Source organism: Chiloscyllium plagiosum, chromosome 9, assembly GCF_004010195.1.
Source record: "Chiloscyllium plagiosum isolate BGI_BamShark_2017 chromosome 9, ASM401019v2, whole genome shotgun sequence".
Taxonomy (NCBI): Eukaryota; Metazoa; Chordata; class Chondrichthyes; order Orectolobiformes; family Hemiscylliidae; genus Chiloscyllium; species Chiloscyllium plagiosum.
This window is the reverse complement of record NC_057718.1, coordinates 68,413,022-68,431,024: the sequence shown is the minus strand read 5'-3', so window position 1 is coordinate 68,431,024 and position 18,003 is coordinate 68,413,022. Positions and strand designations below refer to the sequence as shown.

General features: G+C 40.9%; 1 protein-coding gene across 6 annotated transcripts in view; it reads right to left on the bottom strand.

Moving 5' to 3' along the window:
* Nucleotides 1–18,003, bottom strand: part of zdhhc14 (zinc finger DHHC-type palmitoyltransferase 14) — a 193,842-nt gene that overhangs the window by 113,812 nt on the left and 62,027 nt on the right. For 5 of the 6 annotated variants that reach the window (XM_043696153.1, XM_043696154.1, XM_043696158.1 and 2 more), the window contains exon 2: nt 1,815–1,975. In XM_043696153.1, the coding sequence (XP_043552088.1) occupies nt 1,815–1,975 (161 nt within the window). Of the gene's footprint in view, nt 1–1,814; nt 1,976–8,583; nt 8,661–18,003 lie in introns of those variants that run through there. The other variant, XM_043696155.1, reaches the window with a different exon arrangement.

The following is an 18,003-nucleotide window of genomic DNA, read 5'->3' as shown; positions in this document are numbered from 1 at the left end:
CCTGAAGGGCTTATGCCCGAAACGTCGATTCTCCTGTTGCCTGGATGCTGTCTGACCTGCTGCGCTTTTCCAGCAACACATTTCCAGCTCTGATCTCCAGCATCTGCAGACCTCACTTTCTCCTCATCTCTCTTCTTGCCCCATTTAAGTCAGCTTTCCATCAAGTGATTTTTCTTACTCTGGATTTTATGTTGTCATTCACCACCACTATCCTGAACCTTATTATACAATCATCTAATTGAAACCCTACAGACAACTCACTTGGCCACCTCATTCCCAAGTTGAGGTAGAGGGCAGCACGGTGGCTCAGTGAGTTAGCACTGCTGCCTCATAGCGCCAGGGACCTGGGTTCAATTCCCTCCTCGGGCAACTGTCTGTGTGGAGTTTGCACATTCTCCCAGTGTCTGCATGGATTTCCTTCGGGTGCTCCGGTTTCCTCCCCCAGTCCAAAGGTGTGCAGGTTAGGTGAATTGGCCATGCTAAATTGCCTGTATTGTTAGGTGCATTAGTCAGGGGTGAATGTAGGGGAATGAGTCTGGGTGGGTTGCTCTTCGGAGGTTGGGTGTGGACTTGTTGGGCCGAAGGGCCTGTTTCCACACTGTAGGGGATCTATTTTAATTAATGTATACTTTCTTGTAGGACGAGACACACGCTGCTATGGGAAACTCTCCTGAACACAACCTAGGAAAATGTACCCCTAGCTGCCTCTTACACTACCAGTATTCCAGTCTTGATATTGTATTGATCACCACAGATACAAGAATGCCAAATTATTTAGGGAACAACAATTTAGCTGAAATTGAAATTAGTGAAAAAGGGTGCTGATTGTTTGGTTGAGACATTACCGCAAAGAATGCACCTGTGAATTAAACCAAGTATGATGGCACAATAATTTAAAGAAGGTGCAATGCCTCAATGGAGCATAGATCCATACACTTGGATGTACGGGTGAATCAGGATGCTCCTTCAATTGTTGACAATCGGCAAACTATTTAATCAGCCTGTGCTTGCAAAACTTGTAACATCTAATGTTAGTTACAATTCCACAATTTGACAGCACTTTTAAACAATTAGGTTTGTGAATAACCAGCAATTTAAGATCAGTTGGGCTCATAATATGGCTCACTTACATTTGCTAGAAGGTACATATATTCATATGTAAAGAACTGTCCTTTGCGGAGAAAGCACAAATCCTGTCACTGTCTTTTTTGAATTAAATAAAAGCATGAGGTCAACTGCTCATAGGAACAGAGGAAATAGAACGGTAGTTCATTCAGTCCATTAAGCTCATTTTACCATTCAATTAGACCATGGTCGATCTTCTACTTTAACAGCATTTTCTTAAACTATTCCCAGACCCTTTGAGTGCAGCATCTTGACTAGTGTCCCTTTACTAACCAATCAGCATTTTTTTCTCATGCAGTATAAACTATTGTTCTCTTTGAAATAGGACATTCTTGCACCTGCCCTGATCAAATCAAGCTGAAAAGCTTCAACAATAGGTCTCTTTTTCAGTAATAGGAGGAGAAAGTGAGAACTGCAGATGCTGGAGATCAGAGCTGAAAAATGCGTTGCTGGAAAAGCGCAGATCAGGCAGCATCCAAGGAACAGGAGAATCAACGTTTCGGGCATTCCTGAAGAAGGGCTTATGCCCGAAATGTCGATTCTCCTGTTCCTTGGAAGCTGCCTGACCTGCGCTTTTCCAGCAACGCATTTTCAGCTCTTTTTCAGTAATACTCAAGTTCCGTAGTGTCAAGTGATTATTAGAATAGTAAAAGGTGGACAGAAACAGAAAGACAGTCCTTCACTGTTACCTATCTGTCTTTCCAGGTCAGCTGCTTCATCTTGCGTAGCGCGAGGTAGAACTCCTGGATCACTGAAGCTTGTACGGAGCAACGTCCCCATCACAAAAAAGAACAAAACTCCTGCAATCGCTGGTATCACAGGTGTGATGGTAACTGCTAGGAATGGACAGCTGTTAAAAATATAAATAAAAGAAATTAAAACTGGTTTCTAATAGGGCACATAACAGTACATTTTGGGGCAGCAACTTAAATTCCAATGACATAGGACTCTATGATAATTGAGTTCAGACTCAAGATTAACCAATGAGGAGCTAAATATGCTGACAGCAATTCCAATATTCATCAAAAGGTAGTACTGCAAACAAATAATTCCTACTCCTTTACTTTCAGATCGGTGAATACATACATTTCCTGAATTAGCCCAAAATGCCCTTAAATTTGGAATAGTTTAAAATAATGGGAAAAATTACAGCTTTAAGAGCTGCTCCTTTGAGGTATTTTAGGTTTTGGATGTGATTTCCTCAAATTCCAGGAACAGTAATTACTGTTTTACATGCTGTTGCATTTTTTAAAACTTTGGGGGAAGAAAGATTAAAACAGTGAAAGAAACCCAGGCTGCTGTCTGACACAGCAATGAATCTGCACAGTCACCGTCTTTGCTGTTTGAGTTCAAATATCTCCAGACATCGGAGTGTGTCTAGGAGAAATGAACAGCGGAATTCACAGCTGACCTTGGAGGAACCTATGTGCGAGAGCTCACAGCACAGGAGTAGAAATGTGCATAGTTTTTAAGTGTAACCTTGCTGTAAATCTGCAATACTGAGTAGAGTGGATTCTTTTTTGATTGTGTGTTTTATTGAGACCTGTCTCTTGATTAAGTTTAAAAATACAAACACGATGTTAGCCTGGAGCAGTGTTTTTTTAAAGCAATAAGACAGTGCTATTTTCTGGGTCTGTAGATAGTGGAGGAGTAAAGATGGCCTTTAATAGAGTTATGTGCTCTTCCTGTTGGATGTGGGAGATTAGAGAGAGTTTCCATGTTATTGATGTATGTCTGCAGGAAGTGTCTTTGGTTGCGAATCCTATCAGATCGCATCGATCAGTTGGAGCAGCAGTCAGAACCAATAAGAAATTTACAGGATCTGGGGTGTGTGACATAGGGCGGGAGAAAAGCCACAGATACTGTCAGGTAGATGTGTTAACTCCAGGAAACAAAGGAGAGGGAGGCAGGTAGTGCAGCAGTCTCCTGTGGCTAACTTCATCACAAACAAGTATGCCATTTTGGAAAATGTAGGGGAGATGGACTCTCAGGGGATGAAGCACAAACAGCCAGGTTTCTGGTACCGATGCTGTCTCTAATGTAACAAGGGGTATGTCACATTCAAAGTGATAGATTGTGACAGGGGACTTTCTAGTTAGAAGCACAGATGAAAAATCAGAATGGTATGTTGCCTCCCTGGTGCCAGGATTAAGGATAGCTTCTCAAAGGGGAGTGGGACCAGCAGGAGATTGTTGCATACATTGGAACTAATAACACAGAAGGGAAAAAGGATGAGATTCTGAAGGGAGAATATAGGAACTAAGACAGGAATTTAAAAAGGAGGTCCTCAAGAGTAGTAATATCAGAATTGCTCCCAGTGTTACGAGCTGAGGGTAGGAATAGGAGGGTAGAACAGATAAATGCATAGCTCCTGGTGTAGGAGAGAAGGGTTTCCATTTTTGGATCATTGGAATCTCTTCAGGGGTAGAAATGACCTGTATAAGAAGGATGGAATGCACCTGAATTGGAAGGGGACTACTATACTGGCAGGATGATTTGCTAGAGCTGCAGGATGTAAACTAGTAAGGTGAGGTGACCCAGGGAGAGAGGAAAGAGATCAGTCTGAGACTGGTACAGTTGGGAAAAGGAGCAGGTCAAACCATCAGAGCAGGCAGGAGCAAAGGAGAGAACACGGTGAATTAAACTGCATTTATTTCAATGCAAGAGGCCGAAGAGGAAAGGCAGATGAGCTCAGGACATGGTTAGGAACATGTGACTGGGATATCATAGCAATTACAGAAATGTGACTCAGGGATGGACAGGACTGGTAGCTTAATGTTCCAGGATACAAATGCTCTCAGAAGGATAGAAAGAGGGTCAAGGAAGGAGAGGGAGTGAAGTTTTTGAAAAGGGATAGCATTATGGCTGTTTTTAGGGAGGATATTCCTGGAAATATGTCTAGGGAAGTTATTTGGGTGAAACTGAAATAAGAAAGAGATTATCACCTTACTGGGATTGTAATATAGATCCCCCAATAGTAAGCAGTAAATTGAGAAACAAATTTGTAAGATTTCAGTTATCTGTAAGAATAATAGGTTAGTTACAGTAGGGGATTTTACCTTTCCAAACATAGGCTGGGACTGCCATAGTGTTAAGGGTTTAGATAGAGAGGAATTTATTAAGGTGTATATTCAGTATATGGATGTACCTACTAGAGAAGGTGCAAAACTTGACCTACCCTTGGGAAATATGGCAGGACATGTGACTGAGGTGCCAATGGAGGAACACTTTGGGGCCAGTGACCATAATTTTATTAGTTTTGAAATAGTGTTGGAAATGGATAGACAGCGTCTAAAAGTTGAAATTCTAAATTGGAGGAAGGCCAGTTTTGATGGTATTAGGCAAAACATTTCAAAAGTTGATTGGAGGCAGATGTTCACATGCTGAAAAATGTGAAGCCTTCAAAAAATGAAGTCACGAGAATCCAGAGACAGTATTTTCCCGTTAGGGTGAAAGGCAAGGCTGGTAGGTGTAGGGAATGCTGGATGACTGGAGAAATTGAAGTTTTGGTTAAGAAAACAAAAGGCAGCATATGTCAGTTATAGACAGCAGGCATCGAGTGAATCCTTAGATAGTACAAAAGATAGTAGAAGTATACTTAAGAGGGAAATCAGGAGGGCAAAAGGTGACATGAGATAGCTTTGGCAAATAGGATTAAGCAGAATCCAAAGGGATTCTATAAATGCGTTAAGATGAGAAGAGTAACTAGAGAATAGGACCACTCAAAGATCAGCAACACTGCCGGTGTGTGTGGAGCCGCAGAAAATGGGGGAGATACTAAACAAGTATTTTGCATCAGTGTGTACTGTGGAGAAGGAATGGAAGATATAGAATGTGGAGAAATAGATGGTGACATCTTGAAAAATGCCCATAACAGAGAGGTGGTGGTGCTGGATGTCTTAAAATGCACAGAGCTGGATAAATCCCCAGGAACCAATCAGGTGTACTCTAAAACTCTGTGGCCCCTTGCCGAGATATTTGTATCATCGATAGTCACAGGCGAGATGTCAGAAGACTGGAGGTTGGCTAACGTGATGCTACTATTTAAGAAAGGTGGCAAGGAAAAGCCAGGGAACTATAAACTGGTGAGCCGGACATTGGTGGTGGGCAAGTTCTTGGAGGGAATCTTGAGGGACAGGATTTACATGTATTTGGAAAGGCAAGGACTGTTTAGAGATAGTTAACATAGCTTTGTGCATGGGAAATCATATCTCACTAACTTGATTGAGTTTCTTGAAGAAGTAACAATGAGGATAGATGAGGGCAGAGCAGTTGAAGTGATTCTATATAGACTTCATTAAGGCGTTCAACAAGGTGCCTCATGACAGAATGGTGAGCATCATTTGATCTCATGGAATAAAGGGAGAACTAGCCATTTGGATACAGAACTAGCTAGAAGGTAGCAGATGGTGGTGGAGGATTGCCTGGAAGCCTGTGATCAATGTGCGCCACAAGGATCGGTGCTGGGAACACGGATTTTTGTCATTTCTATAAATGATCTGGATGTGAACATAAAAGAGGTATAGTTAGTAAGTTTGCAGATGACACCAAAATTGGAGATGTAGTGGACAGCAAAGAAGATTACCTCAGAGTACAACAGGATCGTGATCAGATGGGCCTATGGGCAGAAGAGTGGTAGATGGAGTTTAACTTAGATAAATGTGAGGTGCTGAACTTTGGAAAGGCAAATCAGACTAGGCATTGTACACTTTATGGTTAGGTCCTGGAGAGTGTTGCTAAACAAAGAGACCTTGGAGTGCAGGTTCATAGTTCCTTGAAAGTGGAGTCACAGGTAGTCGGGATAGTGAAGCTGGTGTTTGTATGCTTTCAGTTATAAATCAGAAAATTGAACTGGGAAATCCTATTGCGGTTGTACATGACATTGGTTAGGCCACTGTTAGTATACTATGTGCAATTCTGGTCTCCCTCCTATTGGATAGATGTTGTGAAACTTGAAAGGGCTCAGAAAAGATTTACAAGGTTGTTGCCAGGGTCGGAGAATTTGAGCTATAGGGAGAGGCTGAATAGACTAGGGCTGTTTTCGCAGGAGCATCAGAGGCTGAGAAGTGACCTTATAGAGGTTATAAAGTCATGAGGTGCATGGATACGGTAAATAGACAAGGTCTTTTCCCTGGGGTGTGGCAGTCCAAAACAATATGGCATAAGTTTAGGGTTAGAGGGGAACAATTAAAAGGGACCTAAAGGGCAACTTCTCACACAGAGGGTGGTGCGTTTATGGAATGAACTACCAAAGGAAATGATTGGGGCTGGTGCAATTACAACATTTAAAAAGGCATCGAGATGGGTATATGAATAGGAAGGGTTTAAAGGGACATGGGTCAAGTTCAGGCAAATGGAACTAGATTAGTTTCGGCTATCTGGTTGGCATGGACGAGTTGGATCGAAGAGTCTGTTTCCATGCTATATATCTCTATGATACGGTCTGAATGTCAGCAAAAGTTATCCATGCTTAAAGTAACAAAAAGGAAAATGAAAAATGTCAATACTGACAAGGCCTACAGGAAAACATGCTGTTTTTGATCTTTCATGGCTCCAGGTCTGCTAGCTAGAGACAAATTGCTTGTTAACCTACAGGCCAAAAGTAAGAGGCACACACCAATTTTGTAAGAGGATGACTCATCATTTTCAAATGATTTTAGTAACATTTTGCTGGGATATGAAACAAAATAAAGTAGATCTTAAGAATTTTACTCCAGGCAATAATTGGCAGGCCATTGCCCTACTGGCCTATCCGTTGCCTCAGACAGATTTATAAAGCATAGTTCCAAACAAATGACCTAATTACAAATGCTCAATATAAAACCTTCACAGAAAACACCACATATTGTCATTGGCTGTTGTAATGCAGTTTAGATTAGATTCCCTACAGTGTGGAAACAGGCCCTTCGGCCCAAGTCCATACCGACCCTCCAAAGAGCAACCCACCCATTCCCCTACATTTACCTCTGACTAATCCACCTAACACTATGGACAATTTAGCATGGCCAATTCACCTGACCTGCACATCTTTGGACTGAGGGAGGAAACTGGAGCACCCGGTAGAGACCCACGCAGACATGGGGAGAATGTGCAAACTGAAAAATAGGTTTCCAATGAATGCAGTATTCATCAATTTACTCTATGAGCTTATAACGGCACTGACAGCAGGGATTTGAAATTCACTAAGGGATAGGTGTGGTAAAATATTGTTCTTCTGGTAATACCCTCCAAATATCAGTCTTTGGACAACTGCCCTTTCTGGTTTACATTTATAGCCTGGAGTTAGATATTGTGGGCATAATTTTAGTTCCCAGATGAGATGAAAATCGAAAATGCAGTAAATAGAGTGGGAACAAATCTAATAATAATATAGACAAATGAAGTAGACTGATTAAATTTAATACAGAAAATTGTCAAGTGATTAATTTACATCGAAAAAAAATTAAGAGAAACAATAGAAGAGAAAATTTTGAGTGTTCAGTAACAAAGAAACCAGGGATTAGTCACTTATCTTTTAAGTACATAATGCTTCTTTTAAAAAAAATGCAGGATCACTTGTTTTGCAAATTGTAAGTACAAAAACAAGGAAGCTACACTAAATCTACAAAAATATTGGTTAGATTCCAGTCGTAAAATGATGGCTGATTCTGGACAAGATTATTAGGAAGGATGTCAACAGTCCTTTTCAACAGCCTCGCTGGAATGACATCAGGGATTTACTTGGAGAGGCATGGTAGGTAGTTCTCCCAAATGCACAGAAGATTAAGGAGAAATCAGATTGTCAAATCCTTAAGAGGTCTCAAATTTCACAATTCATAAATGTTCAGAAGTCCATTTAGATCAATAGTAAATTGTTGATTTTAAAAATAACAAACTACAAACTATTTGGGCATATTTGAAATAGACAGATTGGTAACCCTAAGATGAAACAGAAATAATATTAGACCTGATCTGGCTTTAATGCTTGTTATTTCTTAATAAGTTTTTGAGCATTATTTGCAGAACAAATTGCAATCTGTATTGCATTTGGTTTAATGTAATAACTTGTATATAATGATTCTTTAAGCATTCCTGACTTCTTAACATTTCTAGAAGGTTGTGTAAGCAATTGTAAAGATTTCCAGCAGTTCAGAAGTAACTTGCAAAAAAAAATTTCAGTGAAGCTTTCTCCTAGGTGAAATGAATTTTTTCAAATAGTCAGTTAGCACTTCTAAATCCAACAGTATTATCAGTGTCAATGTTTTGCTTGGTGTACATATTACACACAAGATATAAGAGACATAAAGGGAAGCAATTTTGGTATGCTTGAGTGGTGTGGGACAAAGAATTGTTACAAGAAAATGACCTAGTCAAAAAAGTTAAAGCAGAATATTTTCCATCTTTTGATAATACCATATAGCAGAATACTGCATGAAAGAAAGACACCTGCAATCCCTAACTGCATTCTCAGTCACTCACTTTATTTTCATAATATCCAGATCTCCTGAGTCAAGTAGCATAATCCATCTCCAAAACGTTTTGCACCAATTTGAAAATTCAAGCCTTGAGAGCAAGGAAATCCTAGGAGGATAATCCACAGGATCAGAAACCGTGTTACAAGGACAGGTATTAAAAATGTGTATTCTTCAGTCTTGGAAAAAAAAGTCAATAACGAGTCTGATAAGATTCAGACAAAAAAGTCTCATTCATTTAAATTCATTCACTACTTGGAGTTGAAGTAAGGAAGAGTAATGAATTCTAAATCAGGGGTTAATTGCATTCACATACGTGCAGTGAGAGTGCAGAGCTACAGTCACAGATTGCCTTAGGGGAATTGATCTTTGTGGTGATAACTGAGACCCAATTTAAGGAAGCACAAAGTTAATAATCACACAACACCAGGTTATAGTCCAACAGGTTTATCTAGAAACAATAGCTTTTGGAGTGCTGCTCCTTCAGGTGGTTGTGAGCACAGGTCTCAGTGTTGAGTAATCCTGGCTAAAATGTGTCCAGAAAACATATGGCAGGAAAAAAAAAATAGAAGAGGTGCAAATTTTCATTGAGGAGAATATTGCTGTACTGGAGGAAGAGGATGCTTCAGATGTTTCAAGAACAAAAACAATTTGGTTGGAATTAAGGAATAAGAATAATGCAATTACATTTTTCAATGTAATCTATACACCACCAACCAGTGGGAAAGATATAGAAGAAATCTGCAAGGACATCAGAGTGGTGTTAACTATTAGAAATAGGTACAAGAGCAGGCTGCTCAGACCTTCAAGCCTGCTCTGCCATTGAACAGGATACTGGCTGGTCCAACAATACTCCTGACATCCTAACCCTCGATTCCCCTACTGATCAATAATCAATCTATCTTAGTTCTCAATATATACATTGACTCTGTCCCCAGCCCTGTGTGGCAAGGAATTGCAAAGACTCTCAACCATCAGAGAGAAGAAATTCCTCATCTCAAGTCTTAATGTATTTACTGTATTTTGGGCCTAAGCCCTTTGATTCTAGACTCTCCCATCAAGGGAAACATTCTCTCAGCAATTATTCTGTTAAGTCCCTTAAGAATCCCAAATGTTTCCATGAGTTCACCTCTCATTCTTCTAAACTCCAATAAGTACAATCCGAATCTGCTTAACGTTTGCTCATAAGATGATCCCTTCATACCAGGATCATCCTAGTGAATCTTCCATGAACTGCCTCCAATGAAATAATTTCTATTCTTAAATAAGGAGACCAAATCTGCTCTCAGTACACCAGATGAAGTCTCACCAGCACCTTGCACAGTTGCAGTTAAGACATCCTAACTTTTACACTACAGCCTCCTTGAAATAAAGGGCCTTTACAATTACATGCTGTACCTGTTGGCTAGTTTTCTGTGTTTCATGCACAAGTACGTAATCATACTAACAAAAGCATACCTTACAAACACCACCATCATCATCATCCCTGTATACGTCCTGTCCCATTGGCAGGACAGCCTAGCAGAGTTGGCATCACAGTGACGCACAGTCGGGAAGGAATTGCCCTTGGAGTCACTGGCCCCAGACTCTGAAGTCTTATTGCTTCTGGTGAAATATGGGCAAGGAGATCTTCTACTGGTTACCATGTATTGTCCTCTCTTGACAGATGGATTAATACTCCCCAGTGGGAAGCTGTACCAGGCATACCTAAGGTAAGGTGTCAACCTGGTGAAGTGACTAAATAGGACTACTTGCATACCAAATGGCATAAGCGGCAAGTAACACAGAGGTAAGCTCTGCAGTGCTGCCACATCCAAATGCGAATAGTGATGGAGAGGTAGACAACACAGGTGGTGGCTCCACAATATCGCCATCCTCAATGATGAATGAGCACAACACATCAGAGCAACACATAACGCAAAAGCATTTGCAGCAATCTTCAGGCAGCAGAAGGGCCAAGTGGACGATCCATCTCAGCCTCCTCCAGTGGTCCCAAGCAATACAAAAACCAGTCTTTTGCCAATTTGATTCAGTCCATGTGATATTGTTATCAAGCAGAGGTCAACCCCCCCCACCCCCCGATAACTAAAACCGAAACAATCTGTGATGCCTATGTCCCATGAATGAATTTTTAAAAACAGTTCAGAAAAGAAGTGATAAAGCAAATAGAAGCAGCAAAAGAAAGATCATGAAAAAAAAATTATAACTAACAATAAAGGAAATCCAAAATACATTTCTAAGTATTAGTATTTGAAGGTTTGAAGGATTATACAGCCAGTCAGAATCACTGGGAAACTATGATTTGGAGATGCCGGTGTTGGACTGGGGTGTACAAAGTTAAAAATCACAAAACGTCAGGTTATAGTCCAACAGGTTGATTTGGAAGCACTAACTTTCAGAGCGCTGCTCCTTCATCAGGTGGCTATGGAGTATAAGATCGTAAGACACAGAATTTATAGCAAAAGCTTACAGTGCGATGTCTCTGAAATTATTTATTGAAAAAGACCTGGATTGTTGTTAAGTCTCTCATCTTTTAGAATGACCATGCTGGTTTCAGTTCTTTCATATGTAAATTGCAAAACTTTTTTTTTTAAAGAAGTTACATTCTCAAGTGAACTTTAACAATTTCCCAGAAAATGCATTGAAGGTGTGGGCTACCCTGTGTGAGACTGTCTGTGCTCCAATGGTCAGACTGATGCCAATCTTAAAAAAAACAGGTTTACAGAATCTCACATGGATTCATGCAGTTTTTGACCAAAGTAAAATGTCATTCTGCAAGTAAAAATTCACTCCTACAGGTGCACAGACACACACACATAACCACCATAACCAGCTCCCCCCCCCCCACACACACACCCACATGCACACATTGACCATTGTGGCACAGACAATGGTCAGACTGATTCTAATCTAACAAATGGAGTTACAGAATCTTACATGGATTCATGCAGTTTTTGACCAAAGTAAAATATCATTCTGCAATTATAAATTCACCCCGCAAACTTATATGGATGTGTGTGCATGTGGGGGTGGGGGTGGGGGGGTGGGGGGGAAAGAGGTGGTTATGAGTGTCCTTGAGACTGCACGCATGTTGCGTGTGCGTGTTGCGTGTGCGTGTCAAGGGGTATAAGTCTGTGAGAGGGAGAGAGTGTAGGAGGGTATGTGTGAGCATATGAGAGAGGGTCTACATGAGTGTATGGGTCTGTAGGAGTGTGTGCGCGCTTGTAGGAGTGAATTTGTATTTGCAGAATGACATTTTACTTTGTTCAAAAACTGCATGAATCCATGTGAGATTCTGTGAATCCGTTTTTTTAAGATTAGAGTCAGTCTGACCATTTTTGCACAGGCTGTCTCACACCTTCACGGCATTTTCTGGGCCGACATGACACCAATTGTTAAAGTTCACTTGAGAATATAACTTTTTAAAAACGTTTTGCACTTTACATATGAAAGAACCGAAACCAGCATGCTCATTCTAAAAGTCGAGAGACTTAAACAATCCAGTTCTTTTCCAATATGTAATTTCAGTTACATCACACTGAAAGCTGTTGCTATAAATTCTGTGTCTTATAGTCTTATATTCCACAACCACCTGATGAAGAAGCAGCGCTTCGAAAGCTAGTGCTTTCAAATAAATGTACTGGACTATAATCTGGGGTGATTTTTAACCGGGAGACTAGGGAGTCACGTGCAACATTGAAAATTGCAGTGAAGCACACTGGAAGAAATGTACAGCAAATTAGTATCACTGTGAATATGATTGGAAAGATTGTACATCAGAGCTGAAAAGTGTGTTGCTGGAAAAGCACAGCAGGTCAGGCAGCATCCAAGGAGCAGGAAAATCAACGTTTCGGGCATAAGCCCTTCTTCAGGAATAAGGAAGGAGTGCCAAGCAGGCTAAGATAAAAGGTAGGGAGGAGGGACTTTGGGAATGCGATAGGTGGAAGGAGGCTAAGGTGAGGGTGATAGGCCAGAGAGGGGGTCGGGGCGGAGAGGTCGGGAAGAAGATTGCAGGTCAAGAAGGCGGTGCTGAGTCCGAGGGTTGGGACTGAGATAAAGGTGGGGTGGGGGGGGGGGAGGAAATGAGGAAGCTGGAGAAATCTGCATTCATCCTTTGTGGTTGGAGGGTTTCCAGGAGGAAGGTGAGGCGCTCTTCCTCGATTGCCATGGTCTGGCGATGGAGGAGGCCAAGGACCTGCATGTCCTTGGCGGAGTGGGAGGGGGAGTTAAAGTGTTCCACCAAAGGTTGGGTTGGTTGGTGTAGGTGTCCCAGAGGTGTTCTCTGAAGATTGTACATCAGTCCAATCACTGTGAAGCAAAACGGGAAATGCACATACCAAGTCAACACCAATGTGAAGCAGACAGAGAGCTTCTGACAGTCCAGGACAGCCTGGGAATAGTAACTTCATAAAGAGCACAGGAGCAGAAACAGCAGCTTCATAAATAGCAGGAAACAGAGCAGAGTCTGCAGCTTTATAAACAAGAGAGAAAAGGTTGACAGCTTCAATAAGAGAACAGCAGACCTACATGCAAAGTGCAGCCACAATGGGAGATAAAAACTGGTGGCAGAGAGCCTCCTTGAACTTGTTTCTTCCTGTCAGAGCTAAAGAGTGACATGACATTGGTGGGTATTTCTTCCATGTCTTTCAATTGGTCAACTGGTTTATATCAGGAAACAAAAAAAAACCAAAGACATGCTGGAAATCAGAAACAAAAACAAACTGCTGGAAAAATTCAGCTGTTATGGCAGGATCTGTGGAGAGAAAGCAGAGTTCATGTTTCATACTGCTTTCTCTTTGCAGATGCTGCTCTGTATGCTGAGTTTTTCCACTAAATTTTATTTTTGTTCTGGCTTAAATCAGGAGACATTATCAGCAGAATAGAGATGGCTAAAAAACTAATGAAATATTGTTGCCGAATGTGAACCTCAGTGCAATCCAGTATCATATCTGCAGCAACTGTTGTTTGCCAGTGAAACTTTTGCCCAGAGGTGATGAGCTGGAGGCTGAGCTGAAGACATTGGGACACATCAGGGAGGGGGAGAGAGATCCTGGACACTTTCTAGAGGCAGTCACACTTCTTAGATTAATTAAATTAAATTCAATTCATGGTCAGAGTACAACTGTGGGATTGCCACAGCATTTAGGGCTTAGATGGAAAGAAACTTGCTACGTCCAACAATATTTTCTTATTCAGTATATTGATGTACCTAAGTTTTGGAGAACATTTGTAGCTCGGGTGCTCGTTGTTGTGGTTCTGTTCGCCGAGCTGGGAATTTGTCTTGCAAACGTTTCGTCCCCTGTCTAGGTGACATCCTCAGTGCTTGGGAGCCTCCTGTGAAGCGCTTCTGTGGTGTTTCCTCCGGCATTTATAGTGGCCTGTCTCTGCCGCTTCCGGTTGTCATGAACGCCAACTAGCCACGAACTACACGACCAGCTATCTCTAGTAGCCACACGCGCAGACGACAAGCAACATGAATTCGACTGGGACAACACTACCATTATAGGACAAGCCAAACAGAGAACAGCCAGGGAATTCCTAGAGGCATCGCAATCATCCACTGACTCTATCAACAAACACATCGACCAGGACCCAATATACCGGCCACTACAGCGGACAGCTGGAACTGAAAACCGGAAGCAGCAGAGACAGGCCACTATAAATGCCGGAGGAAACACCACAGAAGCGCTTCACAGGAGGCTCCCAAGCACTGAGGATGTCACCTAGACAGGGGACGAAACGTTTGCAAGACAAATTCCCAGCTCGGCGAACAGAACCACAACATTGATGTACCTACTAGGGAAGAAGCAAAACTTTACCTTCTCTTGGAAAACATGGCAGAGGAAGTGACTAAGGTCTCAATGGGCAGCATTTGGGGCCAGTAATCATAATTCTGTTACGTTTAAAATATTTATGGAAAAGGATGATCCTAATCTAAAAGTGAATTTTCTATACGGGAGTAAGGCTAATTTTAATAGTATTAGGTAAGAACTTTCAAAAGTTAATTGGGAGAGGGCTTCAAACTGCTGAATGAGAATCTGCATTTCATTTAAATTTCCGAAATGCCTCCAATGACAACATCAGCTTCATTATGCGTTCTAGCTATGCATTCATTGCCGGGCTGTTCAACATAGCTTTTCTTTCTTTCACTCTGACACTAATATTGGTCCTTTCTCCCCCAATCAACATTAAATTAATTTAAAATGTTGAACTCAATATGATGATCAGGTGAGAAGGGGAAAATCAGATCCTCTCTTTTTAAGCCACTTGTTTGCCACAGATATTTTTAACGAATTTTTAACTTGCACGTATCACACTTCAATTAAAACAGTTCACCAGAAAATGGAGTCAATTACCAAGGTTTTCTTGATTGATAGGAAGAGGAATTTTTTTACCCACTTTCTCAAAAAAAAAGGAAAAGGTGACATCACATACAAGTAAAACATTTAAAATGGAGTGCAACTAGTACAGAAAAAGGGAGAAATCGAGCCATGCAGTTTAGTAATCATTAGAGGATTTAAGGCATCATAAAATATTAAATCTATAGCAGAAGAGAGAGCAAGAGCCCAGAAGTGCGAGACAGCCAAAGAGAAAATCTCTACTCTGCTGCTCAAAAGCCACAGATAAAATGTAATTCAGTGTATATTGATTTGCCATCACATATCTAAGCTTACCAGCTGATAGGTGAGTCCCTCATCACCTGTGAAAATTGCCATGCACAGAATTAAACACGAAACACAAATTTCTTGATGCTGACTCAGTTGCCTGGTTATCAATATCTTCAGATAAAAACTGTAATTTCAACCTAGATGAAATTACATCTGGGTTTAATTTTATTCAGCATGGATCTTGTGAAGCATGCTTAATCTGTGAAGAGGTGACTACTAGCCATTTTAGGTCCACGTTTCTTCATTTTTAGAAACTATTTTAGTCCATGAAGGATTTCAAATATAAAAATTAAATGGAAGTTAAAATTCACATAGTAATAACAGATTCTACTGCCATCATATTAGGATTTCTGATTCCCATATATTAGAAATAATCAGACTTTGCCAAACTGCTGATAAGAAGACTGCTTTAAGCTGATGTTCTGTTATACATGACTTTCTTGTGCAACCTTGAATGTGACCATCCCAAACCCAAATCATCTACATACAACAATTGTGAACTGATTAAGCTATTCATAGACTATACAACTATATGGAATAATCTGACACAGATGTTAGAGTAACTTGTCGATTGTTTTCTGCTTCCTTCCTTTCTTGAATAGAGATTTTCAATTTGTGGTTTCCCAATCTGCTCAAATTTTAAGAATCTGAGGAATTTTGAAGATTAAAGCATCATTTCTGCAGTCACAAAACAGAAATTGCTGGAAAAACTCAGCATGTCTGTCTGCATCTGTGACGAGAAAACAGAGTTAACTTTTTACGTCATTGCCTGTTCTTCAGAACTGATGGTAGATAGGAAAAAGTTGATATTGTGCAGAAGATGGGGTGGGGTAATTGGGGGTGTGGATGGAGCAAATAAACAATAGATAGAGATAAAGCCCAAAGACAGAGAGAAATAGTTGGACAGACAAAGGGTGAATAAAGGTCAACCTGGGAGAATTAATATCTGCGAGGGAGGAGTATGGTAACGGGCTGTATGGTAACATCCAGTGTGATGACAAGCCTGGTGCGTGGAGATTGGGATGACGACATAGGAGAAGGTGCTGAAGTCCTAAAATTGTTGAACTCAGAAGGTTGCAGAGTTCCCAAGTGGAAAATCAGGTGTTGTTCTTCCAGCTTGCAGTGAGCTTCATTAGAACACTACAGTATGCCTGAGACTCTGCAACCACTTATTTTTGGACTCCAGAATGTAGACTATCAGCACCATGGGAGTGAACAGTTTTTAGAACCATTACTTTTCCTAGTAAGTTTTCCTCTTGTTATGTTGTTTTTTTTTTAAGTTCTTCTCTCCTTCTTGCACCTTTTTTTTTCTTAACCTTGACAGGCTTTGTGTTTTCTATTATAAACACAGATACAAAATATTTGTTCAAAATCTTTGCTATTTCCTGTTTCCCATTTTTAATTCCCCAGCTTCAACCTCCATGGGGACCAGCACTATATTAACACTGGTGTTTGTGGGAACTTGTTGTTATGCACAAATTGGCTGCCACATTTCTTTGCATAGCAAACACTTCTTCAAATGCATGTTGGAAAATTGAATTTGACACTAAGATACTAGCTTAAAAATGTGTTGCTGGGAAAGCGCAGCAGGTCAGGCAGCATCAAAGGAACAGGAGAATTGACGTTTCGGGCATAAGAAGGACTTATGCCTGAAACGTCGATTCTCCTGTTCCTTTGATGCTGCCTGACCTGCTGCGCTTTTCCAGCAACACATTTTTCAGCTCTGATCTCCAGCATCTGCAGTCCTCACTTTCTCCTACTAAGATACTAGGGCAGATTACCATAAATTTAGTGAAGAGGGCACCATTAAGGAGGAGAGAATGGGAGAGATTTTATAAAGAACTTCTAAAGCTTAGACATTTGGCAGCTAAAAATAAAGCTAATAATGGAATGATTAATATCAGGAACTTAAAAAAAGCACTTCATTCGCTATGAGCTGTCTTCAGTTTGTGAAAAGTGCTACATAACACAGGCCTTTCTTACTGATGTCAATTAGTTTCTTGCACACTGCCAGGCTCAGTAATTGCACACAGCCTTCCTGACCTGCAGTCTTCTTCTTGACCTCTCCGCCTCCATCCTACTCCGACCTATCACCCTCACCTTGACCTCTTTCCACCTATCACATTTCCAACGCCCCTCCTCCAAGTCCCTCCTCCCTACCTTTTATCTTCTCCTGCTGAACACTCTCTGCTCATTCCTGAAGAAGGGCCTGTGCCCGAAACGTCGAATCTCCTGTTCCCTGGATGCTGCCTGACCTGCTGTGCTGTTCCAGCAATAAAGTTTCAACTTTGATCTCCAGCATCTGCAGACCTCACTTTCTCCTCGAAAATTGCACACAGCCACTCACATCCAGGTCCTTAATATATTACGTATGTAATATACTGAATTCAGAAAGTATGGTTTACATTTCATTGAAAAATTATCATTCTTAAAATGGCACATAGGTATATTCAAAGAACTTTGTTACATACTGTCACACAGAATAATTTATTCAAATAGTGGAATGGGTAACATGGAGGTGAAAAGATGAAAATGAGGAATGGGAAGATTTACGAGGGATTGGGAGTGGAGGGAGGAATGAAGCTGATGAGAGCCAAATTTTACCAAATGTAGTCAACAGCTTATTACTCCATCATACTTCAACACAGCACCTAAAGAAACAAACATGTGAGACAGAGACAGACAGAGACAGACAGAGACAGACAGAGAGAGAGACAGACAGAGAGAGAGACAGAGACAGAGAGACAGGGACAGAGAGA